The 12255-nt window shown below is 47.6% G+C and overlaps 3 protein-coding genes across 3 annotated transcripts; 2 read left to right on the top strand and 1 right to left on the bottom strand.

Moving 5' to 3' along the window:
* Window positions 1-200: 200 nt before the first annotated feature.
* DEU56DRAFT_923925 (uncharacterized protein) lies at window positions 201-1960 on the top strand (the record flags this gene model as incomplete). Its single annotated transcript, XM_041358546.1, has 6 exons — window positions 201-404; window positions 456-740; window positions 796-815; window positions 1125-1499; window positions 1550-1624; window positions 1675-1960. 6 exons carry the CDS (start codon window positions 201-203, stop codon window positions 1958-1960), a joined length of 1245 nt encoding a protein of 414 aa, XP_041203711.1.
* Window positions 1961-4826: 2866 nt separating this feature from the next.
* Window positions 4827-5202, top strand: DEU56DRAFT_759940 (uncharacterized protein; the record flags this gene model as incomplete). The annotated part of the gene is made up of 2 exons (XM_041350374.1): window positions 4827-4844; window positions 4906-5202. 2 exons carry the CDS (start codon window positions 4827-4829, stop codon window positions 5200-5202), a joined length of 315 nt encoding a protein of 104 aa, XP_041203710.1.
* A 5940-nt stretch (window positions 5203-11142) lies between these two features.
* DEU56DRAFT_745111 (kinase-like domain-containing protein) lies at window positions 11143-11975 on the bottom strand (the record flags this gene model as incomplete). The annotated part of the gene is made up of 2 exons (XM_041349131.1): window positions 11143-11796; window positions 11847-11975. Coding segments are annotated over 2 exons (783 nt in total), but the record flags the coding sequence as incomplete, so codon positions are not given.
* Window positions 11976-12255: the final 280 nt, after the last annotated feature.

Below are 12255 nucleotides of genomic sequence, written 5' to 3'. Positions count from 1 at the left end.
TGGTTCCACCTGCGCAAACTGCGAGATATTGACAATGTCCCGGATGGAGCTATGACAAGACGTTTGAGGCTGGCTGAGGTGATGAGTAACACTGCTTTCCTTGGTGAATGTCTTCCCACATTTTGGGCATGTTGGTACTGACATATGCGAAGTTATCAAGATTTCACATGTGGCCATTATTGATATTGTACCATCACTCCATGAACTCCCACAGCTCTCCTCAACGTCTATACTCTGTTCAATCTTTATGCTTCTCTGAACACAGCCGCAGCCACACCACTCCTACCACGGCGCCTGTTACTCATCACTTCCAACCACATCCAAATCCAAATCCGCAAATGTTGAATACGGCACAATCACACTATATGGGAGGGGAAGATGTTTTTCCTACTGCCATGCACCTTGTGTGTTCTAGCCTATTCTTTTTGTTGATTGTTCTTATACATCATCTGCAGGAGGTTGACTACATGTTTTTGGATGGGGCCGCAGAGTCAGAAGGTGGTGCTGATCAATCTGACCTCGCCCTTGAAGCAGCAAAAGCAAAATGGAAAGTATGCGAAGCCGAGAAGCACCTGGCTGACTGCATTATTGAACATCAAGTTACGCTTCTCAATATCTGGTGCCGTCGCGCAGAGGTAGCCAATTTCCGTTTATTGACAGCAGACCTCAATGTTGGACGCCTACATATGGAGCAAAAGAAGAGTGGTATTCTAACATTCACTCACACAGAGGGCACAGCAGTGAGTGTTCATCTGTTATGTTTGCTATTGCTGATCGGTGTTGAGATCATTACAGACAACGAGCGGCTCATCTTCGTAAATACGGCCAGCGGGTCTATCATTTCTGCGGCAAATAAAGTTTTCGTTATTGTTTATACTTTTTGAATCATAGGCATGCTTTGACATGGGGCATGATCAGGGAAGATAGGTTCATGTATATTATCTTGTGTCACAACTATATATCACATTATGTCGCTATATACTTTGTGCACCATTTGTCACTTGTAGACTTTGTACCACATGCAGTCTTGTGTGTCTGTGATGCTTGTGTGGCCTTGTGTGACCTTGTTTTCATTGTAGTGCCCTGTCGCCAAATCAGTAGTTTGCTGATGATTGCACGACCAGTCGTTCTACGAGCTGGATGGAAGACGTCAGCGCCTTCCGCTCAGCCGCTCAAAGACTCTCAATATACCTCTCGCGAGACAAGAAGCCTCGTATGCCACATCAACTGCCCATGTGCCTTCCAAATCGCGACACCAGTTCTCTCACTGTCCATGAACCAGAAAGACCTCCACTTGATAAATTGACTGCTCATACCTCCTCCAGGCCGAGCGGCAGCCAACGACCACCCTTCTACTTGAATGGCGCTACAAGCACACTTGACAGGTCTGCTTATGAACACAAGATTCCTGATGTCGAACCAATCAAGGAGAAAGTGGACATGACAGACAGATTAGAGGACATCAGGAAGTTGATGACCAAGGACAAACTTGATTACCAGTGAGTAAAGTCAAACTCTGCATTTCTTTAGACTAACATTCCTACGTCAGCATTGTGCCCAGCGAGGACCCCCACCAATCTGAGTATGTTGCAGCTAATCATAAATGTAGGTCATGGATCTCTGGGTGAGTTATTTGTCTTCTCTCTTTGACTTTGGATCTTACGTCATCGTCAGGTTTACTGGAAGTGCAGGCCAAGCTATTGTCTCGAATACAGCCGCTTATTCAGTGACCGACTCGCGCTACTGGTTACAAGCTTGCGATGAACTTGACTCAAATTGGCATTTGATAACTGCTGGGGCTGTGGATGGCCCCAAAGATTGGATTGATTGGCTGGCCGTGTGTGCCATTAGCTTCATTTCATGTCTCACCCTTATAGGGTTTTGTGTTATATCAGGATTGTGCCAAGGATTCAAATATTGGTATAGACGCACGCATGATACTGTATCCATTCGACCTTAGGTTCGTCACAGCGTTGCCAACACCTCGAACTGAACCTATATCGTGTGACAGTCACAGGCATCTGGCGAGGACGAACCTAAAAGTGTGACATCTGGTTCTCTCGTATTTTTCTGTGAAATAAAACAAATTCTAACTAGTGTGCGTCATATTCTCCATATTGCATGTTTGCAATGCGCCATCACTTTCCTCTGCTGGCCTCCTCAATACCCTCTGAGTCACTAGGTGAAATCACATCACAGTGCTTGTCAGCAGCACCGTCCACTATCAGAGACCCATCCGTGCCCATAATATATCCTTCTGGCACATAGGTCTTGTCAGACATGATATGTTCGAGCACCACCTCCCCAATGGGGCCTCGTCATCAACTCCATCACTCTCAGCCACATCATCTTCCGGTAAGGATACTTCAGCATCCACTGAGTCATCATTGATTCTCGTTGTGGTGCTGCGGAGCTGGATACGCTGCCACATGTCAGGATCCGTGCGCGGAAGATCTCAAAGATCTCAAAGAGTGTCGATGCTGGTAAGGCTTTTGAAAGAGAGATTGGATTCATCATATTCGCCTACTTTGCACAGCGCAAAGGCCTGTTTGTCGTTACTACAGACAAATAGACTTACTATATTATATCAATGTACCCTTGCGTTCAATATCCCGCCACGGCACTACAGAAAGCTAGAAAGAAGTCAGATATGGATATGTAGCAATCCCCGTCATCGACTGAGGATCAACTGAGGATCAATCCGACTTGGTATAGAATTTTCGGCCACGTGAAAAACAGTAAGCACGGTGAATTGCGTGAACAAACTCGTAGTGTACTACAGAAAATCATACTACTGTATCTACACTGATGATTTAAGGTTTAAGCCACTTCTTGGCTATTTCCGAGTCACGCTCATCAATCTCTAAGTCCAACACTTGGAGTCTCCGAGTCCTTCAGTGATGCAACGCACACATTGGCGAACCTATCTTAAGTTCGTCACAGGTCACAGCGATGAACGAACATGCGAACCTACCATTATGTCATGTCACACCCCAACCCCCACGAACCTAAGGTCAAATGGATACAGTATCCCATACTAGTGTTGCCGCAGTTTGAGTTTATCTCCGGCTTTAGCCGTGGCCGGAGCCGTAGTTAGCCAAGCCATGTATCTAGTTATATATCACGTAATACACGGCCCGGTCCAGTCAGTAAGCCGTGTTTCCAGGCTTCAAGCCAGCTCAAACTAAGTTTAAATTTGGAATAAATATATAATTTAAAATTTAAATAGATACAAATGGTAGAGAGCGGCTGGGGATTTTACGAGTACAACTAATGATAATTCTTCTTTTCAAGATACTGAGCGTCCACCATATGTTCAAGTAACACCGAAGGGCGATACCCTTGTAGAGCATCTGCAAGATTGAGACTATCTCCAGATGAGTGACGCATATAGTAACAAATATGATAGTCACTTACAAATCAGCTATGGTGTCATTGGTAGATCGTACACCACCAGAAAGAAAGAAACACATCGGAGCAGCAGTTTCTTCGATGGCTAAGCCAAGGCCTGCTTCGCCCAGGATGCAATCACAGCCCTCAGAGCCCAATCATTCTCAGTGTTGTTCACCAAGCCGGTCTCCCAAGCGACCCTTTCCTCAAACACCCCTTCGTCTGGCAATGCCCCCATATCTTCCTCTCGCACGAGGCCGCAGTCTATGCTTGCCTTTCCAGTGGCAAAGTCTACTTCAGATGGAAAATGGACGTGCCGTCAACTCCTACGAGTCTATCCGTTCCAGAAGACAACCCTTGCAAGCACGGCTCTCAGCGGACCTCAATATCAGATATGGTCCAGCGCTTCGAAGCTATTGGGGGCAAGGTCAGAGGCCTAGGTCCAGGATCGCATGTGACAGTTCCCAACTTACCAGGTTTGAAGATGCCAACCTCATTTACTGGAACTGGTCGTGCTGTGGACGTCATGGGCACAAGCCCAAGTTCCCCATTAGTGTCGAGATTCACATCCTCCAGAGTCCAGAGTCACTGCATCAGCTTTTGAAGAGCCGGGTCCTGGAGTTGACTCGGGGAAGCCACAACCATCTGCGATTGATTTAGCCAGGGCGGCCCTTGTCAATCAGGACCAGAGCAAGGCAGACACATGCCTGGATCATCAGTAGGACGAGCCGTTCCCCTAGACGGTCTTCCAGTATCGCTATCTTTTTCCCCTCCAAAGCCTGCCACATGTCTAGAAGAGCCGCGCTCGCCGTCACCTTTTCAATGAGCGGGAAAGCTCATCAACCAATGGCAGCGTAAAATGGAGGTTGATTCACGGGCGCGAAAGAGAATATGTGGCGCGACTTTGAGCTTAGTCTGGGGTCATGACCAGCAGTGAAGCAAAGGCGGAGAGGGCATGTCGGAGCTACGAGGGGGTCATTACCGTCATCAGCCTCGAGGGTTAGAAGGATGGTGGAGAATCAGACACTTCAGTCGTTGGGACGTAGAAGTTAGAACCTCTTGAATCTCAATAGGACAAAAATTTAGGGACGTTGGCGTGGAGGGCGGATACAAACTTACAAAGGCTATGCTGGTGCCCATTTGGCCTGCGCCGAGGACGCCTAGTCGTTTGATTTTGTGCAGTGTGGGCGATAAATGTTGTGGTTGAGTTGAGAGTAGGACCTGAAATAACGTGTAAGACTTAATTAGAAATACAAGTATTAATAAATTCTTAGGGTGAACCCAAAAAAGAAACATTGTGCGCTGTGCGCAATCAACCAATATCAATCAATCAATAGATTTGATTCTACAGCGACAACACCAAGTACTACGTAGCACTACGTCCAAACTACGTCTGAAATAATCTCGCATATCAAAACACACGATCACGATTCACAATGGGCCCCCAAGCCGATGTGAGTGCCAGCTGACTTCTCTGTTATTCGGAAAGCTAAGTTGAGATCAGCAATATTGCAGTCTCACTCGTGCCCGCAAGATGCTGGCAAGACAGGCGGAGATGGAGAAGATGATGGTAGAACGGGCAGCAAGGGCAGCAAGGGAAGAAAGGGCTTCACGGAACGGCGGATTAGCGGAGGTGGCCCAGGTGGGGGCGGCAGCAAATGTCCGAGGACGACTAGTGGCGAAGTGGCGTGCAGTTTTGAGGAGATTGGGTTGGGGGCGGGAGGATTAGGTGGGGGCGGCAGCAAACGTCCGAGGATGACTAGTAGCGTGCAGTTTGGAGGAGATTGGGTTGGGGGCGGGAGGATTAAGTGAAAAGGTTGGGTTGGAAGCGAAAGTCATCAGGGATCGTCGAGAATCGATATCACATTGTATGCTGTACGTTGAGGAGGGGTCTGAGCCATCACAACCTCTTGCTATTATATAGAATTTTTAAAAAAACTCACCCTGTTTGTACCTAGACATTTGTACCTAGAATTAATTGGATCAGCGGCGACTTTCTTCAGGGAAGCCTCCAGGACATACCTACAATCGACGCTGTACGTTCATACCTAAAGTTAATGGGTTCAGCGGCAACTTTCTTCAGGGAAGCCTCCAGGACATACCTAAAGTTGCGATGCTGATGTTCATACCTAAAGTTAATGGGTTCAGCGGTGACTTTCTTCAGGGAAACCTCCAGGACATACCTACAATCGACAATGGACATTCATACCTATAGATCAGCGGTGATTTGATGCACCAAAGGCATTTGTGATGCGGTGTAGGAGACGATCTGGCTGCAGCCCCGTACAGCACCATTTCCCCTTACTGGACGAAGTCACGCATACCTTCCACAGGCCGTTGCGGACCATCACACGAGGTTGCGGAATCCATGCACTCATTGCATTGCATTGCATTGCAACGCACTATCCGTCCATGTCCTGTCTGCATCCGTCCGTCCTCACTGGTGCGTTCTCATCCTTAGTTAGTCATTCCTAACCGTTCGCAGGACCAGTTACATATCAGTTCCCATGCACGAGGTCGCATAGTGCTACTTACATATTATCTCCCTCCGACTTCGCATATGTATGCGCCCGCTTATACGGTTCCGGTTTCTTACGGACTCTGTTATATACTACGTCGCAGACTCGTACGGACGGCACTTTCCTACATTCCCTCTCTGGTTGTGTGTTACGGAGTCACTAGCTTAGTCTTACCTTGTCTTTCCTTGCTTGAGCAATCATCTGTTTGCCTTCTCATCTCGCGCGAACGCTCACATCACCATCGACAGTTGGCTATTGCTAGATCCAGTTGAGTTCACTCGCAAGACAGTCCCGTCGCGTCCTGCATATACCTGGTACCTTACCCATTTTACCTGTTTTCCCGTCCTGATACCTGGTACCTTCCCTGTCTCGCATACCTGGTACTCCCTAGACTTCGCATCCGCATACTCCGCATCCCTGCGCATCCTCGCACCTCTACGCATTCTCCCGCAAGCAGCTGTTCTGTCTCCAGTGCATCACTTCCCTACTCATTGTTCCCCTCGCTCATACTTGAGGAACTGCTCTCAGAGCTATCCCCTTGGGTCGACTACTATTCTTGCACCCAGCAGGATCGGTACGCTATCACTATAGCGGACTTCTACGATTTCTCCCACAGCGGGATTCGTAGATGGTGAGAGACGGAGTGCACGCAGGTTCTCCGACATCAGAAAACATCGCTTTGCGTGCGGCAAAATGCCATCAATGGTGGGGAGCGCTAGGGAAATTGTGACAGAGAGCGGAGGAAAAAGAGTGAACCTGTGTTAGATGGCGCTCTCACACACTGATCAGCATGACTCCAGCTGAACATACCTTGAGGATGCAATTATCTGACCAGGAGACTGTCAGATGTATTTGAGCCAACAAATGAAATTAGATATACAAACACGAAGAAACATAGAGTGAATGATGGTAAGCAAAGAGTAAGAAATGAGCGGCAAAAGATATGTGGAAATTGAGGAGATGTCAGTTATCATAAATGGTGACCTCGTCGTCAACGTCATCGCACTCATGCTCTGCAATGGCTTTGAGAACAGCGTCGTATGCACGACTGTCACCTGTCGTTTCACTAGATACAGGCGCCAAAATCTCGTCAGAACCATTGTCAGATACCATCGCACCTTCCATGTCCCATTGCGACGCCGCCCAACCTTTGGTAAAGTTCAGTCGCTCCTTTTTGACGGAGAACTTCACCATCTGTAGCGCCTCCATGAGGACTGGGGAGATGCGATTGCGCTTCTTGGTGTACATTTCGCTGCTTGATGAGAACACCCGCTCACAGGGAACAGCAGACGCCTGTATTGGGAGGTAGTCCATAGTGATGGTGTAAACTGTCGGGAACATTGCCTCAGACATCTAGTTGAGATGTCGTGGTCAACGACGAAAGATGTGACTTGACGGAGAATAAGATTCTCACCTGCCAGAAGGAGAGTATATTCATTCCCTGAGGACTAAGATTGGCTGTGGTGTAAGCCCCAAACTCCTGTTTGACCGTCTGGACAACATTGTGGCTATGCGGCGGTGCATCCCTCTCAGGAAGTCCATAGATACGCGAGCCTAGCATGCGTGCTTGTAGTCTTGAGACTGGGTGGGTTGGAACCAGTACGTCTGGGAGCCTTTGTGCTCGCTTGGTATGCATCTGCAGGACATATGAGCGCATGTCATTGTTAGTTAATTAGACGTACTAGATTGAGAATGAATGCTTGAGTTGAATCGAGTCTATTCCTGTCCCAGTGATCTGCAGCCCACGGCATTCGGCATGTAGGATCAACAACTATAAAACAATCATCAGAAATTAACCTTTGTGAAAGTGCGAGGGACTCACACATCGCAACTGCATATGCATTCATGCAGGCCATCTGGTCGTCATACTTCTCCGCCCAAGTCAAACCAATGTTGATAAGTGGTGCACAGTGCGGGGCACCGCTGGCCAACTGCTTCCAATCATCGAGCCCCTTTCAAATGTTGGAATCACACTACCCAACATGGGAGTGCTCTCGCTCGACATAGATTGCTGAGCTCTGTGCGGGGGCTGACATTACACAGTTAATTGCGACATGCGTTTCGAAGGCATTAATACAGACCTCCAGAATCACTTCGAAGTCCTGAAGGAAATGCCATTCCATTGGACTCAGCTTTTTCTCGTGTATGGAGTGTTGATTGGCAGACTCAAAGAATAAATCAACCGCCTGGGCAATCATTAGTCTATGACTAATGTCAAGTGAGATAAGGCCTTACCTGACATAGAGTTCATAGACAGTTAAGCATGGCGTAAACTGAATCCCACCGTGTTGGTTTGTCGAGCAGGAGTTCGACTGTAGGGAGCTTTATCGGCTCGCCATTGTCTCCTTGAAACCATGCCTTCCCGTTACCTATCACAATAGTGTCCCGTAAAATCCCGCGTCATTGGTCTGATGCACGAATGGAGCGCACAACATTTCTGGCCCGCTCGAGAGCTTTACCGGTGACAGCGCCAATATATTCCTTCTTGTTGATAGGTGTGCCACAAATGTTCCATTGGTCCCCCACACAGGAAAAGTCTGCCGTGGCGTAGTTGTTGACAATATGCTTCACGCATATGTTGATCACGTGTGGAAAACAGGGAATTCTGTTTTCAACTGGATCGTAATCAATCTGACATGCCTCGAGTAAATGGGAGAGCTCCTTCATAGAAGTCTGATTATTCGCAGCGTTGTCCAAAGTAAAATGTCCAGGCTAAACAAAATCAGAGCGCGTCATATAGTAAAGCTAAACACTGACATCCTTTGCAACATCAGCGCGATCAAGGAGATGCAATAATACTGAACCAAGCGATTTGCCAGTGTGGCTTCCAGGAACATGGTGAAAGGCAATCAAAGCCGCCTTCAAGACAAGCACTGAGGTATTCTCTTCCTTGGCAATCCAATGGGCGGTGAGTGCCATGAATGGGCAGAGTTTCTTATCCGACCAGAGGTCAGATGTAAAGGATACTTTCCCTTGCGCCCTCTGTAAGAATACATAAGGCATTTGACGGGACTCTCGACAACTAGACACTTACCGCAAGATCTCTTTTCAACACCTGGAAATATTCGTGCCACACGATAATGACCAGTTCACGAAGTTTTGTGCGGTGGGGAATGTCTGACTCGTTCACATCCTCCCGCAGAAGACGTATCAGGCGCCGAAACTCTACACATTTGATTATATTTATTGCCTGCAGATGATCAATTAACAAGGGCACATCAAAAGTAAATCCCACTCACCTGGTCATCCGCGACTATGAACTTCACTAACTGCCGGTGCATCTCGTCAATGCTAAAATCCGGAATGTAATCATCCAGAGATACCCCGGTTCCTGGCAGCGAATCGTTGGATCCATTATTAGGCATGGTACCGAGCGAGTCGATATGATAAGTGGGGTCTTGAAGTCTTTCACGGATGGCCGCCAAATTCCACCCTTCATTAAGGTGCAACTTCAGTGACTTTACAAGAATCGGCCAGCGCAGGCACTCTGCCTCTTGTAGGTAAAGGTCGGTATGGCTGAAGAAAGCATGGTTACGATGGGCAGAAGTGCCGGTTGTGTGCTTGTATGTGGTAATTTGGTGTGAATCGTCCACCTTCTGCAAGTCCCTGGACAAGGATGAGAAAAAGAACGAAAGAACGGCAGATATGTATATGTGCTCACTTGCATACTTGGCAAATCTTGCAGTTAGTGGCTGGATCCAACCTAAAGAAGTAACGGACATCAGCTGTGCTTTTGGGCTGCGTTCCTTGGATACCCGTGGCTAAGGGATCGTTTTGGGTGGAGTAAACTGTACTAGTAGCCGTTTGCAGTGGGCGAGGAGCCCTGACTCCTGGTGCAGGCAAGTCATCCTCTTCATCTCCAGAGACATGGCCGATCTCAATATATTCTCCGTCATCTGCCGTATGATTGGTGCCAGTCTGAGCTGGGTTGTTGTCGCGGAACCTCATAGGCATTTGTCGTTGTCTATGGGGGTGTTGAAGCACAGTTGCATTCAATGTAACAGCAGCAGCGATGGGGGCAGCAGCAGCGGGGACGAAGAGAGGTACAGCAGCAGGAGTAGGCGTGGTGGCAACCTGAGACTTCTGCCCTCGTCGACGAGGAGCCATGTTTAAGTGATTGTAATGGTAAAGATTCAAAGACAGAGTCTTTATAAACCTTCATCCTGGGGAAACAACGGGGAAACCCCAGTCCTGAGTCGACTTATGATAAGTCCAGTGCATCGCACAAGCGAAGTAACGGGTCTAAACACAACATCATTAATAGTGATACGACACAAGGGAGACAATTGAACATGCACTCAGGGTACATACCATGAGATCTCCACTTCAGTGGTCCTAGTGAACACAACATTTGAGTGGGGTTTCCCTGGTGCCCGCCACCCATAGAGCTTACCTGACGAGAGGGGTACCATAAACTTCATGGGCATTCTGATGGACACTAAATCTCGCAATCAGTTGGGTATATCACGCGAAGTAAACCTTACCTGCATCCTCGTAGTCAATTGACTGATCAATTGAGTTCAGAAACCAGATCACATACAGCAACGCCATCCAGCAAAGGGACATAGTGTGTTTGCAAAAGGCTCCCCATGCGCCACACAGTAGGGTGTACGATCAGTAGTTTTTAAAAACACCATAAAGATTACCTTCATTCCCGGGGTCGATGACCTGATCATTTGAGTATTAAACCTAGATAACGATACAGCGAAAGGGAAGCAGGGCATTTGCTAAAAATCCCCCATGTGTCATCCGCTGGCCATTGTGCTGATTGCATTCGATTAGGTGAGTCCGGTAGATGTCGGGACTCAGGCTTCAGGGATAAGTATCCAGGATAAGCTCGCTCCTGTCGCAGGCCAACCGATCTGCAGAAAAATGACACTGGTAAGTTGCAAGGAGGATGGGCATGGAGATGGGCAAGTGTGAAAAAGATAGAAGCTCACTTGGAGCTGCGTGGGAGCCACGATGATTGATGATTAATTGACATGTATTTGGCCACGTCTGACCAGAAACGTTGTAGGCTAGTAGCCTATAGGCTCGTACACTGTATCATATATACATATTATGTACAGATAAGAGATACACAATCAACAGCGTGATCTTGCAACAACTGTTTTTTTCGGGCGTGGAGCTGAAGTAGTTGGGTCACTTGGGTGCATCGGAGAGCCATTACGTGGGCGTAAACTTGGAAATCACTTGAGCTTCAGATCGCGAGTGGAAAAATGAAATAGATTACTCACACACGAGTCGATCTGCGAAGCGGTGTTGCATCTGGCGGACATGGGGGCACTGCCTCAGCCATCCAGTATTCATCGGAGATTGGAGGGGGATGTATCATGTGATCATTGTGATGATCAGGTTGGTTGAAATCCAGCGAGCACATAGCTGGTGGGGACAATGTGGCTTGAAGACCGTGAAGCAACGAATGAAGATGCCCATAGTCAGGGTCCTCTGAGAACGCAAGAGAGCGTGTGTAGATGAGAATACTTGCGAACTCGACAGGAATTCCATCACATAAGTCTTCAATAGTGGTGTTGACCTTGCACTCGAGAATAGATGAGCTGGAGAGCTTCTCGTCACTAGTCAACCATGGAAGGGAGCCGCGCAACAAATAAATCAACATGTATGTAAGCGACTCGAGATTGTCACGACGACCTGGGTCAACTCCTAAGTGGTTGTTGATAGAAGCGAACACAGGAGTGCCAGTGAGACGTTGATTCTGATGAAATGGGATGTGGACTCTGGTTGCGGTGTTCCAGTATTCCTTCGCGATACCGAAATCGATAATGAATGCAGTGTGCCTCAAGTGGCCAAGACCCACCAAGACATTCTGCGGTTTGATATCACCATGAACGTAATTGTGTGAGTGGATGTACTCAAGACGTGAGAGCTGGGAAACAAGTTAGCCTACTTGCAACAACCCAGCACAAATCAACTGACCAGCTGGTCCCCCAAATTCACAACAGCGTGAAGGCTGAATTTTTTATTGTGTGCGAGGAAAAGATCGTGAAGTGATGGCCCAAGGAAGTCAAGGACCAAAGCGTGATATGTTGATTCTCTACCAAACCAGAGGGCGCGGTGTCTTGTTACTTGAGGGTCTTATATAGAAGCGTGTAAAAATGCAGTGACAATCACAACTACACTTTCATAAGACTAAAAGTTGCCAGCTCCTCAAGTCCACGGTCAACGGATTTTTGTTACTTCTCGGTTGATAACGTGTCGTTCGTGGGTGGTCAAAGAGTAAACAAGTTACCTCTATTTGTTTGAAGAAACTATATAGAAATGCAACTGTGGATTTGTCGTGGATAGAAATATGATAGGTATGTTTCACCCTAGTAGGTCGTGTTTC

This window comes from Suillus clintonianus (genome assembly GCF_016758775.1).
Source record: "Suillus clintonianus strain FC179 chromosome Unknown DEU56scaffold_105, whole genome shotgun sequence".
NCBI lineage: Eukaryota > Fungi > Basidiomycota > Agaricomycetes > Boletales > Suillaceae > Suillus > Suillus clintonianus.
Note: the sequence above shows the minus strand (reverse complement) of the source record. Positions and strands in the feature narration are given on the sequence as shown.